The sequence below is a fragment of the Phytophthora infestans genome, genomic scaffold (assembly GCF_000142945.1).
Source record: "Phytophthora infestans T30-4 supercont1.56 genomic scaffold, whole genome shotgun sequence".
NCBI classification, from domain to species: Eukaryota; Oomycota; class Peronosporomycetes; order Peronosporales; family Peronosporaceae; genus Phytophthora; species Phytophthora infestans.
The window spans coordinates 186,143-202,091 of record NW_003303703.1 but is presented as its reverse complement, the minus strand read 5'-3'; the positions used below and the strand labels follow the sequence as shown (position 1 = coordinate 202,091).

Genomic DNA, 15,949 nt, shown 5'->3' with positions numbered 1-15,949 from the left:
GTGAACTTGTAGTAAGTGAGCTCGGAGTTCAGCGACAGCAGCGGCTCAACAACTTCCTTCACGGCAGCCTCCAACTCATTGTAAGATGCTGTTCCTTGCTGAGGGTCAACCAGACGGCAAGTTTGGGCTCGTACGTCGATATGGTAGGCTACCCAGTGCACTCCTCCAATATTCAGCACCCCAATTACCTCCGTGTTCGTTCCCGAGAACGCGTTGTAAGCATTTGCAGCTTTGCGCTTTCTGTCGGGCTCATCCATGCCTGCAAATGATGGACTCACAACGCCAGTATCACTTTACTTGATTGCGGGGGCGTGCATGGCTGTAAGAATGGATGTTGTCGAGAGCCATTGACAACGACGAAAGCTCAGCAAGCGGAAGCCGTCAATAGCTTCAGAACCAACAACGGACAAGCCGAGATTCAACGCCTTGACTTGATTCAGTATGGTGTTCTGTGATAGAGCAACCAAGAAACAATTTTCGGTAGCACAAACCGTAGAGTAAGTTTTCCGGTATCACAAACTGTGGGATATTTTTTCTTACCTTCTGCTCTGGCAGTAAGTCTCGGAATATTTCAGGAAGAGTATGATTCTCTGAAGAAGGCCAAGCGACGGCCGCAATCCACTCCAGCGTGTGTTCAACAGCTTCAATGTGCTGCTTAGCTTCTGCGCGCAGTACCATAAAAGCAAGCCGATCTTGACTTGCAGCCCCAAATTCTGACCAAGACGCCACAAATGTTTCGCCTGAAGTTCCTCTTTGCGACGCCAACATTGACAAAGCGTACGTCACTAGATCCTGTGGTACTACCTTTACCACCTCTTCCAAAGTAAGCTTTTCTTCATCGCTCATCAATCGAATTGTAGGGTTGAAGGCTACATCACATGTCGGCGGATTATAGCTAGACAAAGGTAGCGCAACTTCTGCATAGCAGAATCTACCAGAAAGTAGCTGGTTGATCTGAGTAGCCGTCACTCCAGAACGCGAGGGATTTGTGCCGCATAGCTTAGCCAGTAGACGCAATGCAAACTTGCGTTGCGCTTCATCGATCTTCTTGTTTGCCTTCTTTGAAAGTTTCTTGTTCTTCACGGGCTTACTAAATTTGTATGCTGTTTGCTCCACTCTCTTAACTGCAGCTCCAGATACGTTAATTCTGGATACAGGTGCCTTCTTCTCAAGTAGTTTCGCTTCAGTTGTAATACTTGCCGCTCCAACAGTCCTCTCTGAACCATTCGAGCTGCGCTCTACAATTCCAGTGAAATTCTCGAGAGTTCCATCTTGGAGAGCTGCATCAAAGTCCTTTAACCACCGGAGAGCTGCATGGAGCATTGGGGTAGGTTGTCGAGACATGGCAGCCACGATGCTTTCCGTCAATGACTTGGTTTGTATATACCTCGCTTCACGCCGCACAGAAGCAATAGGTTTTGAGGCTTGAACCTCGTGCAATTGGAAACTTCCGCTGCTAACAGGTCCAGCCTTGATATTATTTGCTGGATGTCGTCTTAGCCAGCGTGTCGAGAAGGAAGGCAACGGTGGTAAGATACCCTCGTTGTTGTTCGTCTATTTATAGTAGAGGACGTGCCGGCATGGCAGGCGTAGCGTCTTAGCAAAGAGGCAATCGCACTTGTACGTCTACATGCAAAACCCGCTAAATGTTAGTCAACACTACGCATACCGGAACCTACGGTATTAGCTACCGTGTATTGTAAAAAAAACTCTTCGCGCTACCGCAAAAACAAAAACTTACCTTCGTGTTCAGCGTATGCTTGGTGCGTGTCCGCAGGCTCTGTAAGGTAGATTAGTGATCTCCACGGTCTATTTCGTACTCAACGTCTCCTAAAGCGTTCTGGGGTTCACCAGAAACCAAGTCCAATGCAAAGCTGCTGACTGCTCATGCCAGACTCGAAATCGCCTTGTGCTCGTCAGTCAGAGGGCGGGATCCAACCTTATTGTATTCCTCGATGTACTCGTCTTCAGCCCGTACTTGCAGCATAATGAGCGCTGATATTAAGTCATCGATTCCATGTCCGGCATTGATCAGCTGCTTTAACTTGCCCCACTTCGACTCCAGCCTGTTATTCGTGTTGCTGCGAAGATGGGGGATGTTTCCACGCAGGTAAGCAGCCCACTCCTTCTGTTGGGAGTCCCAGTTCTCCACGAAAGTTTTAAAGAGAGGATGTTGGCTGTTGCCCCCTAACAGGTCCCGCAGTAGCGATTTCTGGTCTTCATATTCCTTGGCACTTGCCGAGTCAATCATTTGGCCCATCAACGCCTCTATCACTGCTTTCTCCTCCGATGTTTCTCGAACTAAGCGAGCTACCTGCTTCGCAAACCATTGCTGCACGTGAAACTGACAGAGAAGCTGCCTCGCACTCGTAAAGACTTCCGCTAGAGAGGCTTTCTCATGAAAGGCTTTATCCGTCATTAGCACCTCCACATCATTGTAGCTGGGATTTTTGGCCACAAAAGTTTGCATCACGAGCCGCAAATTCTCTTTCGATTCGCGCTCGACAAGAGCATGCTGGATGTATTGTCCCTAACAGACCAGCAATTGACAATAAGCAACGAAAATTGGAAGTGTAGATTCAGATATAAAAAACGGTAGCTACCTTTCCAAAGCAGCCCAGACTACAAAACTGAACAGTTTGTATGCGTGAGCGTTCGTGTCGTGAGCTGTATCCACAAGAAGGACCTCCGGAAACGCCGAGAACAGACGCTTCATGCCAGCGGTTTAAAAAACCACAGCGACAGCGATGTCTCACTTCTTATCTACAAACACGCGTGCCGAGTTGCCGCTCTCCATACTGACAAATTCCTCCAGAATCGTCTCTGTTCTCTCTGCATCGGTACGATCACTCTTCTCCGAGCGCTCCAGGCCTTGGAGAATGTTATGGACGTCTTTAAGCTTTGTTTTCTTGCCTGGATGATTCTGATAGAGAGCACGTTAGTAAATTAACGTTGCATAACAATACTAGATTTGAGATCGATTACCTGTCTTTTTGCGTAGCCACGCGAGGATGCCCTTAGACGACGACCCGGCAGACCGCATTTCTCCCATTGTAGAAAATAGCATGGGATCCTGAATTGTGCGGTTCTCAGCGTAGTAATCCCACAACTCGTTACTCAAAGGATGGTTGTGTTCACCCGTTGGCCGAACGAACACGTAGAAGTCCGACCCCATCCGAGACAAAGTGGCGTTTATCTTGGCAGTTCAACATGTGTATCTAACAGACTGATGTTCGCGGACGCCGTTCCCACGAGCTTGATGAGAGACTCCATGTGTACAGCGCAACGTTTTGCACTAATGCTTCAACTTAGCGGGAAATGTCGAGACGGATCCCCCATCTGATCGTTCCGTTTCTTCACACTTGATGTCGAGTGAACGATAAACCGCTGGTTTGTTTGCGCTGAAAATGCGTGAAGCTCGGAATGAAAGCGCTCCCATGAAAGCCAGCGAGAGGGAAATTGCTTCAGAAACCCAGCACAAGAATCCGACGGAAGAGATAGAAATCTGGAGGGCATCCCTGCATTTTCAAATAGCTTCACTGAACTATTTACCTTTTCCGGTAGGCCACACTGTAAATTCATCGGTAGAACACCTTGTAGATTTTCCGGGTGATCCAAGTGTAGGGTTTCCTGTTGTCCTCCCTATGGGTTTTCCGGGTGCTCGATCTGTAGTCTCTCCGTTTGGTCCAACTGTAGATTGCTTGGTGTCGGGGGCTGTTAACCTTCATCATCCGACGAATCACTTATTCGAACATAATTTCTCGCTTTCTTGTCTGTGCTGCATGTCAACACTTCGGCCGGGGGAGACATACATGCCGCTTCGTCGTCGGCACTGATGTCTTCATCGGCACTCGCAATGTCGTCTCCAGCATCAAACACGTAATCAGGGTCACGGCAGTCATCCGAACTTTCCGGAGACTCCTCCCCAATGTCATCCAGCTGATCTGGCTGCTTCGTACGGGGTGAGCCTGCGTCTTGCTTCGCTTGCACGCGCGAGTTACAGGAAGCGGGGGAGTTTCAACTTCTCTAGCAGTATAGCGAGCTGCGTACTGCTCTCGTTTCTTGGTAACAAAAGCGCGCACCTCCGCTCGAGACACATAGGTGTGTACTGGCTCGAATGAAGCAAGCTGCGTAGCTTCCCCTAGCGCTCGACACCGCTTGGTCTCCGATTTCCCTCTATGCGCAACCTTCTCTCTCTAGGCTCGAAGCTGAAGCAAGTGCGCTCGCCCCCCCCCAACAGCGTGTCGCTACCCTTTTCACTCTCGTCGCTCTAGATTCGAGATCAGTTACAGCATGTAATCGCCAGCGCCACTACAAGAGACCAAAGAAGCATATACGACTTACCATTAGCCTTCCTCTCCCTTGTTTGCTCGCTTTGCTGGCCAGTTTGGTGAATGGCTGGAGGATCTCTAAAATTCTGAAAACTGCTTTCTCATCTCAAAGTTATTTTAAGCGCATGTCTCAGGATAGAAATGCAGATCGCACACTGGTGATACCGGAAAGTACACCTTTTGCTACCGCTTTGCGGCAGCAGTAGAACTTCTCCACGACGTTCACCTCTTCGTGCTACCGGCACAAACCTCGCACTTTCTCCAGCCGCTAGATGTTTTGTGCTTCGGAACTTTCAAGCAACTCTATCATAAGTCCCTAAAGCATTTTCTGCACGTATTGACAGCAAGCGGCCAGCAAAACAAAATGTCGCAGGGCTCTCTTGCGTGCCGTTGATTGAAGCGTGTTGCCCGGATAATGATAAGCCGTGTTCCTGACGCCAGGCAAGATGGTATGGTGAGATGCTACGGTGAGATGCCAGCGATGTCGCGAAAAGAGGCTGACCCCGAGTACACGAAAAAAAAACCCGAGTACAGTTAAATTTTCAAAACTATATTATAAGAACTGGACAGAAATCATGGATATACCGGTACAATCGGAAGAAGGTCGAGTACACTGAAGGTCATCCATCGTTTCGAGGGTGAGACGCATGCAAACCCATGCAAAATGAGGGCTTAGAGAGACCGTTTGCACCCGCAGCGAAGCGGAGGGCTGCAATAGTCGGCGCGTAGCCCGGAGTAGCTATACCAAAAAGATAATTACAATCTAATCCAGACACCGTGCCTTGCCGAGTCTACAGACGAGTGCCAACGCGCGAGTGTCCTACCAATATTATTATTAATCATGTCTAGTAATCGTCCATCTGCCGTTTTTCTAAAACTCGTCGAATCGGATACCTGTACTCGGGGTTCTGCTTCGTGTACTCGGGATCAGTCCGTTGTCCGGGAGCTAGACCACAATGGGGGACCAAGCCAGAACCACGGGTTACGGAGCAATGCCCACACGACCATCACCGCGACGGCGTAGTCATCAGCGATAACCACGGCGCCCGTGACGATGATAATCCAGCGCCAGTTCTGGTGCAGGCCCACTTGGACGTGATCATGATGCTGGGGTTGCTGAGGACGTCAATGGCTGTACTATTGATCGGCGTTACATCTACCTTGTATGATGCGACCGGGGAGCTGGCCGCGTACGTGGTAGTGGCGAAGCTACCAGCAAAGTAATTATTCACGATAATCTGATACCGTTAATGTACTGACGGAAGTTGGTTAGCTCAGACCTCTCCTAGTGGATGTAGTGCACTGGCTCCGGAATAAAAAGAAACCCCGTTTTCGTACTTCTACGCCAGGCTACGCGCCGCGCCGCCCTCTCACTGGGCAAAATGTAATGATTTAGCCGGAAACAGACCGGTTGGATTTTCGCACCAGCTCCTTAAAATCAAATTTAGGGTTAATGTGATGGCTCCTTTGCTTAATATTAAAATAAAACCCAGTTGTATGAAAATGGAGTTACAGTTGCTGGTACAGTATTCCTACTTAATTTAATTTATCTCGGTGATTTTATTTGCGTGGATTAGTAAACCTCGAGTCATCGATTTGAAATGATGGTTTATAAGGTCACACAGTACCTTGTGCTAGAGGAAGTTGGCTTCCGATAGTTTACAAAGTCTCAGTGAACGGCAGTTCACAGGTCCCCTTTTACCGACAGGGGGCGAAGTGACCAATTTAAGATAGGTTGTAAGCTGAATAAATATATAGGTAGGCTAAGGTTGAGCTAAATACAGACTATAAGTCACCTATAGAAAAGCAATGTCATCAGCCAATGGTTGGCTTTGGACGACCTTGGTACCTTGTACCAAATATCCCGAAGTATGACGTGTCATACTTCTGAAGCGTGACGTGTCACACTTCATGTAGCTAGGGGTACACCTACTGTAGGGCTACGTATCCCGTTACAATAAGGCCGTTCATTTTATATTTGTATGCGCTAAATTTAGGAGCGTACACCAAACAGGCGGGCTAAATTAATTCCTATTGGGCTGTTCGTACTACGTGACCGTATCCCTACCAGGATAATAAGATCAATTCTATTCTATACGACAATTATTGTCAATATGGGTCACCTGTTGGGTGCAGGGTTGGCAACGGCGGGTTGTCGAATTCGCCAATTCCCGGCTACCAAAGTGGGAATTACTGGCCGTGGTGGGCTTTCACAGGAAATCGGTATTCACTGCTTCGGTACCGATAGCCTGCTTAATTGAATCAAGATAAACCATCTCTACTTCGCAGCATCTATGCGACTACTGCCAAGGTACCAGTACAAAAAAGTTCAATTCCCACTCAATTCCCAGCAGGTCCCACTGAAATTCCCTGGGAAAATGGGCAAAAACGTGGGAATGTGCCATCCCTGTTGGGTGTGCCTGCTGCGAGGGATTTCCGTTGTTGCACCGCAAACATAGATTGCGTGAGTGAAGAATCACGGACTCCTAACCCGCTATCATGATGGCAGAGCATATTAACAGAGCGAATTTCATGATATACAAATTCTAACTTTAGAAGAGGTCTAAAATTCTGCCTAATAATACTTCTGACCCTCCTGCGTAATAGCCCAATTATACCGGCTGGATTTAGTCATGGTCTTTCCTGAGCTTAGCCCACAATCTACGCACCCGGAATATAGCCACATACATGAATTTGTGCTGCTGAGCAAGTTATCTCTCACCCTACTGCCTCTTTTATATATATTATAGATAATTGGGAGAGCCACCCGGCTTACAAATCTTAAGTATTAAATATTATAAATGTGTGCACTCTATAAAGAAAAAAGATCATTTACAGTGCAATAATTACATGCACAATTTCATTCTAATCTTAATGGTACTGTACTAATTCCTGGGATCTACTTATGTATTGAAGTAAAAAATAGTGCGGGACAAAAGTCGTGTAGTTTTAAATATGAGCAATTAAAAAAATAATACCCGTTGTCCCCTAGTCGGCAAATTCCCAACGATATTTTGAATCTAAGTAAGATTCACTTTATGCTACTTAATAACATGAAGCTGCCTATTGTGCTTTGCAGATCCAATGTCCCTCCGAGCTACTTATGTATGGCCTACGTCGAGCAAATAAAATCCAACCATAATATTCGTCGTAAGATTGTCCACCACGTACAAAATTCCGGTGGAGACTACATGTAAAGGTAGCTTGCTCGTTAAAGATTCCAGAACGTAGGACGACTAAGATTCGGATGATTACAGACCCCATAAGCGTATCAAAACCAGTGACACGGTCTTACAGTACCATCCCCAGTTGACCATAACAGCTTTTCCTTAAAGACGGTTTCTGTTTCCGCATACTAACCTTGATGGCGGCTACTTTTCTTGCGATCGCCACGAGCTACATTGGTGCCGCCTCCTCCAGCAATAATCCTACCTTAAACAATGATCGGATGGACTCTGCCATCACATTTCGACGACTCAGAGTCCACAAACCAGAAGAAGAAGAGAGATGGGTTGCAACTCCGCCCATTGCCGCTTCTTTCAAGCTAATGCAGAAGAAATCAGCTCAGTCGTCACAGTTGTTACATGCCGCGGAAAATGACACACCTCTTCCAACGGCAGTAAAAGCTCTCATCGTACTGATGGGTCTTGCCATGACAACTGGCGCTATCGCTTTTGGTGCCAAGGGAATACAAACGTTGAAATACCCGGACGTCAATGCGGGTTCGGCTGAAGCATGACGTCTAGCAGCAAATTTTGAAAGGCTGGGTATTTTAAATCCTACAGTAGAGGGAGCGACGAATGAAGACACACATATTGCGAGACAAAAAAATTGTAGGATTTTTTGCGTTTTTCCAAATCGGTCTCGATAGACAAGATGCCGGCCATCCGTTTTTATTGAAGGTGAGGCGAGGAAGGTGGAGGAGCTTGAGTAGAAGGAAGAAAAAAGAGATGTGATTGAATTTTATGAGTCTGTCTTCAGAGAGTTTCCTGGCACCATTGATTTATCTTTCCTGTAAAAGGTGATGTATCGACTTATGCAGGATTGGGTCCAGAACATATTTTGTATGGTAAGACATTCTGTACAATAGCTTGTACGCTATGTCACCAATTAGGACACATCATTGACAGCCTCTCTGTGTCCCAAGTTGGGGGCAGTTCTTATCCCAGATGGTGCAGCTGATTTGCATTCAAGACGTTGAGGACTTTGACTTAAATTACTACTTCGAGGATAATCGACTGTTTCTTGCGGTAGTGAGTTGCTAGAAAATATGTCTATACCTTTCCGAAGGTCGCAAAGTTCTTTACCGTCGTGCAGTTTAAGTATCAGTGAAATACGCTTGCTTTCTCTTCCGTATCGTTCTCGTTGAGTGCATTAAGTGTTCATTTCCTGATCTTTCAACTTTTGCACAGGTGCGGTTTTCTTCTGATTTGCATGCAAGTATTGAAGGTGTTGATCAAGTGCAATCCTCAAGGGAGCGAGACTTAGTGCGATGCGCGCCTGACGCTATAGTCTGGGCTAGCTCTGAGTGAACTTGTTTCACTCGGTAGCGAATCGTCTCCACTGGTCTCAATAACCTTGGGTTTTGTCATATTGATTTACTGCAATCAATATTTTGCTGCTATGGTTCATGTGATTTGCACAGTACTAATATACTATCTTTTGTATACACAGATGCCTGTCAGTCTTCGCACATCAATTTTGTGCCAACATCAAGAGATGCTATCGGACCGGTACTCAATGTGCGGTCTCTTATCGATCAGCAACGCTCTTCAAACTAGGGATTTTATCACCCCAGCCATGTTGCGGCCTATTTTGGCTCGGTTGGTAGAGGTGAGCCCAAGTGTGGATCATGGACATCCACGCTACGGTGCCTACACTATGGATGCGTTGCAGAAGGGCTTGCAGAAGCGGCGAAAACAGCTGATTTACCTGAACACAAAGTCGGGGTTCAAGAGCAGACCCAAGCGACCTGCCTCCATCGTGCGGAGTCGAAAATCGGCTCTGCTGATTATAGGTAGGCGGCCTGGGCAACGAGCAGGTACATGGCATTGTATCGCTCGTGCCTGGGTTGGTAACAAGTTTGTGTTCATCGATTCCGACACCTATCACTTCTTCCCTAACCGGGAGGAGCTTTTGACAAGTTTCTTTGAGACAGTAGATGGTGTGTACTCAATTGAGGACATTCCTCGTGCTAATCTTTAAGATTAAAATAAGACGTATTTACTTTTAACAAAACTTGTTGCTGTATAAATTTTACATATCGATTAGTATTTTTCTTTTCCTTTTTTTTCTTTTTCTTATTTTTGTATGAGTGTCTTACATAGTGATCCTCTTAGATTTATAAAAAGGGGTTTTGATAGTGCTTTTGTAAAAATGTCTGCTACCATTTCTTTGGTGTTGCAGTACATAATTTCAAATTCTTTTCGCTCTACTTTTTCTTGTACAAAGTGATACCGAATGACAATGTGCTTGCTTCTGCCATGCAGTTCTGGGTTGTAGGAAAGTTTAATACAACTTTGATTGTCCTCAAATAGGGTAATAGCATGTGAGCTTTCGTGTTTAAGCTCTACTAAAAGAAGCTTTAAGAAAATAACTTCTTGCATGCAGTGACATAGGGCTATGTATTCCGCCTCTGTTGTGGACAGAACTACGGTGTGGTGCTTTCTCGATTGCCATGAAATTGGGCTTCCACACATATATGCGATATAGCCTCCCACAGATCGTCGTGTCTCTGGGCAATTGGCGTAGTCTGCGTCGGAGTATGCAGTGAGATAATGCTTTGACTTATACTGCTCTAGATTTTGCTTTCCACCAAGGGTGATGCCAAGATTGCGCGTACCGTTTAAGTACTTCAATCCTCTCTTAACGGCATTCCAGTGAGGTTTTCCTGGGTTCACCAGGAATTGACTGACTTCTCGTAGAAAATATGCGAGATCAGGTCTAGTTCCCATCATTAAGTACATGAAGCTACCAACTGCCTCTCTGTACGGGATCGCTTTCATCTCATGTTTTTCTTCTGGCGTTTGGGGGCACATGGCCTCCGTCAGCTTCACACTGGGATCAGCGGGTGTACCAACCGGGTGTGCATCAAGATGAGAGAAGCGATCCAGGACTTTGGTAGCGTACTTCTCTTGGTGGATGAAAATGGTTCGGTCCGTACGGCTGCGCACGATTGACCAGCCTAAGATGTATTGAGCTTCACCGAGATCAGACATTTTGAAGCGCTGCTTGAGAGCGTTCTTTATGTTGTTAATGATATCAAGCGTAGGGGCTATGATGAGGAGGTCGTCCACATAGACTAGAATGTAGCATGTAGCTCCATCCACAACTCCAATGAAAACGCATTGGTCTTTGATGAGTTTGTGGAATTTCATGGTGAGAAGAAAAGAGCACAGGGTAAGATACCAGATCCGAGGTGCCTGCTTGAGACCATATAGGCTCTTCAAAAGCTTGCAGACTAAGTGCTCTTTTCCACGAACAGTAAACCCTTCAGGTTGCAGCATGTAAATTTCCTCATCGAGGTATCCGTTCAGGAAAGCGGTTTTAACATCCATTTGATGGATCTCAAGGTCAAGGAGTGCTGCAATCGTCAGTAAAAGTCGCAGCACTTCCATGCGGATCACTGGAGAGAATATCTCATCGTAGTCAACGCCATACTTTTGCAAAAAACCTTTTATTACCAGGCGAGCTTTATAGCGGTCAATACTGCCGTCTCCATTGTATTTTACAACGAATACCCATCGACACTGTAGGGCCCTTCTCCCTGTCGGTAGTTTTGTGAGGACCCACGTTTTGTTGTCAATCAATGATTTGTATTCACAAATGGCTGCCTTCTCCCAGTGTTGTGCTTCTGGTAGTTTCTGGGATTCTAGGAACGTCTTTGGTTCAGATATGTGTCTGATAGCCAATAGAGCGTAGATATGAGTGAGGTGCTCTTTTCGTTCGTTAATGTCGAGTGGATCATCAAGTAGACACGAGTGTTCATTCTCGTTCTGAGCGTTCGTTTTGTGTTTGACTTTCTTCATCTTTACTACTACTTCCGCGGCAAGCGCATTGACGCTGCGTTTTTAGTAGTGAGGCTATTGGAGGTAGCAATTGTGGTGTTGGTAGCGACGGTGATAGCGTCGGTGCGGGGCCATTTTGGTCCGAGATTGCGGGTGTATTGAGGAATTCCAAGTGTGGGAACTCGTCTTCTCTAAACACAACATCCCTGCTGTAGATAACACGGTTTTCTTTCGTGTCAAGGAGTCTATATCCCTTTTTGTTTGATGGGAGTCCTAAGTACATGCACTTCTTAGCACGTGGTTCTAGTTTTGTGCGGTGTATCTCAGGGATGTGAGCGTACGCAGTACACCCAAACACTTTGATGTAGTGCGCGGATGGTTTTCGCTTGAACCATTTCTCGTATGGGGTGACCTTATCGGTTACCGAGCTGGGAGTAATGTTCAGAAGGTCAGCAACGTGTTTGACGCATTCTCCCCAAAGAACCTGCGGTAGGTTACCATCAATGAGGAAAGCCCTGGTTCGCTCGAGTAGTGTACGCATGCGCCTCTCTGCAACTCCATTTTGCTGGGGCGTGTACGCATTTGTAAATTGTGCGTGCGTATTGTACTTCTGAAAAATCATTTTTCCAAGTTTCTCATATTCTCGGGCATTGTCGCTTTGAAGATGTCTAACTTCTTCATCGTGTATGTTCTCATTGAACTGGAGTTCGCCTACATCAGCGCGAAAAACGTTTTGTGCTTTCTTGCGAAAATCTTTATAGCATTCGTACAGCTCAGACTTTCGCTTGATGATGTAGATGAACATATACCGTGAGTAGTCATCTATAAAGGTCAGAAAATATTGACACCCCGAGAGTGTGGGGACGGGTAATGGACCAGCCATATCAGAATGAACTTTTTCAAGAGGGAACTTTGCCCGTTCAATGGTACGTTTATTGAATGGGTTACAATGGGCCTTGGCGTATGTGCAGGAAGAGCAAAAGTAGTCTTTCTTGGAATCAAAGTCCTTCATGCTCATGTCCATGACAGTGTTGGCTTTAGCCAGATCCTGCATAATGCGAAAGTTAGGATGACCCATTCGTTTATGCCAAAGTAAAACATTATCAGGCTTACCTGAAGTGGCCACATGGGCTACCTGACTTGACGTTGCCGGGCTCGCTTGAAACTGGTAGAGTCGAGTCCCTTCACCAATTTTGGCTTCAAATTTGGTTCGGCTAGCGAAGAGCAGAACGCACTTCTTTGCGTTGGGGAAGTTGATTTTGAAATCATCTTCGACGGCTTGGCGCACGGAGAGTAGGTTGAACTTCAGCTGGGGCGCATATAGCACGTTGGCCAAGGATATTTCTCGTTCCTTTCCCTTCGTGTCCTTGATTGTCATCTTGACATCACCAGTTCCTTTTATCGGAATCTGGGTGATTGCCGCCGACAGTGATTGACTTGCCAGCACTTGGGGATCAGCTTCTCAAACCACTTCGGATTGGACGTAACGTGGCGAGTGCAGCCTGAGTCGACAGTCCACACTGGGTCATGCTCCGCATCTTGGGCGGTGAGACTTACAGCCTCTGTTTCTTGTCTGAGGTCCAGAGTGGTGATGGCTATGATTCCATACTCGTTGTCGGAGTCGGTGTCCTTGCGGCGACCGTGGAATTTATTGTGACTCTTGGATTTTTCAGATGTATTCTTCTGATTGCCGTTCTGGCTTCTGTTTCGATTGCTGTTCCGCTTGCTCTTGTAGTCATTCCGATTTTGGCTTCGTGACTTGCCGCCGAAACCGTCCTTGTAAGGATGCTGTCGAGCTTGATTGGACGAAGGTTTCAGCTTAAAGTTGGCGGGAAGCACCGTTCCTGCCTTTACCTGACCATTTTGTAGGTGGCGCTGTAGAACATAGCAGTCGACAGTATCGTGGTTGGTGCGCAGGCAGTATGTACAGCTCATCGTTGAGATGAGAGCCTTGCTCTCTTGATAGGGAGCTTGAACCAAGGTTGGTTCAGGTGCTAAAGCCTGTAGGGCCTGCTCGTTTCGGGTTTCCCTCGATTCGGGTGTTCCTTGTGTGAGCGTGTAGCGGTTTTTCGCCAGTTCATGCTGCACCTTGGCCTCGATGTGACGCTTTAGCTCTTCGTAGGGAATGAATTTCCTGCTACCCTTCCAGACCGATAGTTGCTGCTTCCATTTTCCAGGTAGCGCATGGTACAAGTAGAGTGACTTCTGTTCGTCACTGAGCACACTGTTTGTGGCTTCGGAGGCAACCTTCATGGCAGATTCGATGTCAATTATGAACCCCGTAAGGTCTGAACCTTCTTCATACCTCAGTGCCATCAGGTATGATAGCACATGATACGGGTCGCCGTGGATGGCAGCACCTTCGTACTTGCTACAGATCGTCTGGAAGATCTCAAACGCAGTAGTCTTGTCCTTGACCATGAGAACATGTTGGTCATCGATGGTCTTGATAAGGAAAGCTTTTGCTTTTGCCTCGTTGAGTCGAAGCTTTTTCGAGCTCAGCCTCTGGCTTTTAGCCCTCAGCTTCTCTGCTCGCTTCAGTTCATCCCGCTTCTGAGCAGTGAATGACTGGATAACGGGGGGATTCTCCTGTCCCATTTCCACATCGCCGTCGTCTCCGGCTGTGGGTGCATCCGAACTTGCGGAGCTGGCATCAGAGGAGGACTCGCTCGGTGAGGAGCCCACTATTTCGTCGGCCTTGGGAGCACCGGCAGCATCAAGCGCGGCGGACATGTCGTTCATGTCGGACAGTGCCGGGTTGAGCTCTTCATCGGAGTCGAACTCGTAGTCGGAGTCACCGGTGTAGTTGATACGCTCGACGTAGCCGAGAAGGTTCTTTCCTTCGAGGGCGGCAGTGACGCGGGTCTTCCAGATGATGAAGTTCCGGCCATTGAGGCGCGGAAACTCGCGGTCGTCAGCGGTGGAGGCTTGCGTTGAGCTCATAACCTATTGAAGGTGAGGCGAGGAAGGTGGAGGAGCTTGAGTAGAAGGAAGAAAAAAGAGATGTGATTGAATTTTATGAGTCTGTCTTCAGAGAGTTTCCTGGCACCATTGATTTATCTTTCCTGTAAAAGGTGATGTATCGACTTATGCAGGATTGGGTCCAGAACATATTTTGTATGGTAAGACATTCTGTACAATAGCTTGTACGCTATGTCACCAATTAGGACACATCATTGACAGTTTTCGTCAAAAGGAATGAAACTACAAGATTTGCACGCTAAGCGGTGAAATCGCACGACTGTAACAGAAACAGTACTATTGTAAATTCCCAATTGCAGATAAATGACCCAGGGCTAAAGGCTAGGGCCTGGCCCAGGTGCCTGGAACGCAAAGGGTTCCTACCTTTATTAAAAATTTTGATACATGACAGCTTGCTTGGACTAGAGCCATAATTTGTTTCAAGTAGGACTGGATGTGGATATCGTTTTTTGTTTTACATTGAAATTGATCTTCAATACCATTTACTGGTCTGTGTGTGTGTGTGTGGGGGGGGGTGTAAATTGTAATTGAGAAAGTTAAGCGAGTGATACCTGCCTAAACAAAGGCTTCGATCTTCAGAAGAATGTCGCTGGAAGTCCTTGTTGCTGTCGTATAAGAAAACGAGATGGTTTTCGAGAGCAAAATAAGCTTGAGGTGCTGAACGTGGGCGATACAGCCAAATGAGGACACATCAGCGCAAGGGACCTTTGAGGAAGAAGCGCTGTCTTGTCGACGGGCTGTGCTCTTAATTAACCCTTTTGTTCCCATGCATTTCCTATTTAAAAAAACAAGCGATACTTTATTCAAGACAAAAATGTGAAACGATGTCGATTTAGTAGCCATTTCCAGTCACCAAAATAACAACTTACCGTAAAGAAATATCGAATTTCAATTTAAACATTTTTTGTAAAACGCATACTTTTGCGAATTTATTTAACCGGGTAGGGCATCATTGGCCGCAGCTCGCGGAGAGTTTGTATACTTTCGAAAGCCGACTTCCAAGGTGATGTGTAGGAAGCGCTAGAACCTCGATGTAATAAACTATATGAGAATTAGCGGAATTCCCTTAACCCCTCTGTTACCAAGGTCGTATCTTACGACTTCACAAAACTACAAAGTCGTAAGATACGACCTTAGCAACACCAACAATAGCAAATGGCTCGATAAAAATGTTCCATTACTTTAATCAAGTGTAATTTCTGCTCCAAAAGGTATAAGGTCACACAGGTCAAACTTGCATGTGCACAAAACGGGCGGTGGAAAGGGTTATGCGGGAAATGCTGATCCGTACCCAGTGATGAGTGGCTCTACGGTTCCAGACGTGCTCATTTGGCAAATTGGAGCTCTGTCACGCAAGTGGATAGATGGCGAGGTTGCGAACAGTTACCTGGTCAGATCGGGGTTATCAGACGAAGATGTCGTTGTTGGTGCGTTCCAGCGAATGCTGTCGGAAGCTGAATCAGAAGGACATGTCCCAGTTCTCGGACAACGAGAGCAAGCAGGATGATGTGGAAACGTGTGGATACGTCTCCACCCGCTGTCCACGTTAGAGCGGACGATGTGAATGTACTACAAGAAGACGAACACTCCGATGACTTCGAGTGTATGGAATCTAGCACCAGCGATGAT

The 15,949-nt window shown here is 46.6% G+C and overlaps 1 protein-coding gene across 1 annotated transcript; it reads left to right on the top strand.

The window, feature by feature from the left end:
* Nucleotides 1–7,695: 7,695 nt before the first annotated feature.
* PITG_23117 (secreted RxLR effector peptide protein, putative) lies at nt 7,696–8,070 on the top strand (the record flags this gene model as incomplete). The annotated part of the gene is made up of 1 exon (XM_002896577.1): nt 7,696–8,070. One exon carries the CDS (start codon nt 7,696–7,698, stop codon nt 8,068–8,070), a length of 375 nt encoding a protein of 124 aa, XP_002896623.1.
* Nucleotides 8,071–15,949: the final 7,879 nt, after the last annotated feature.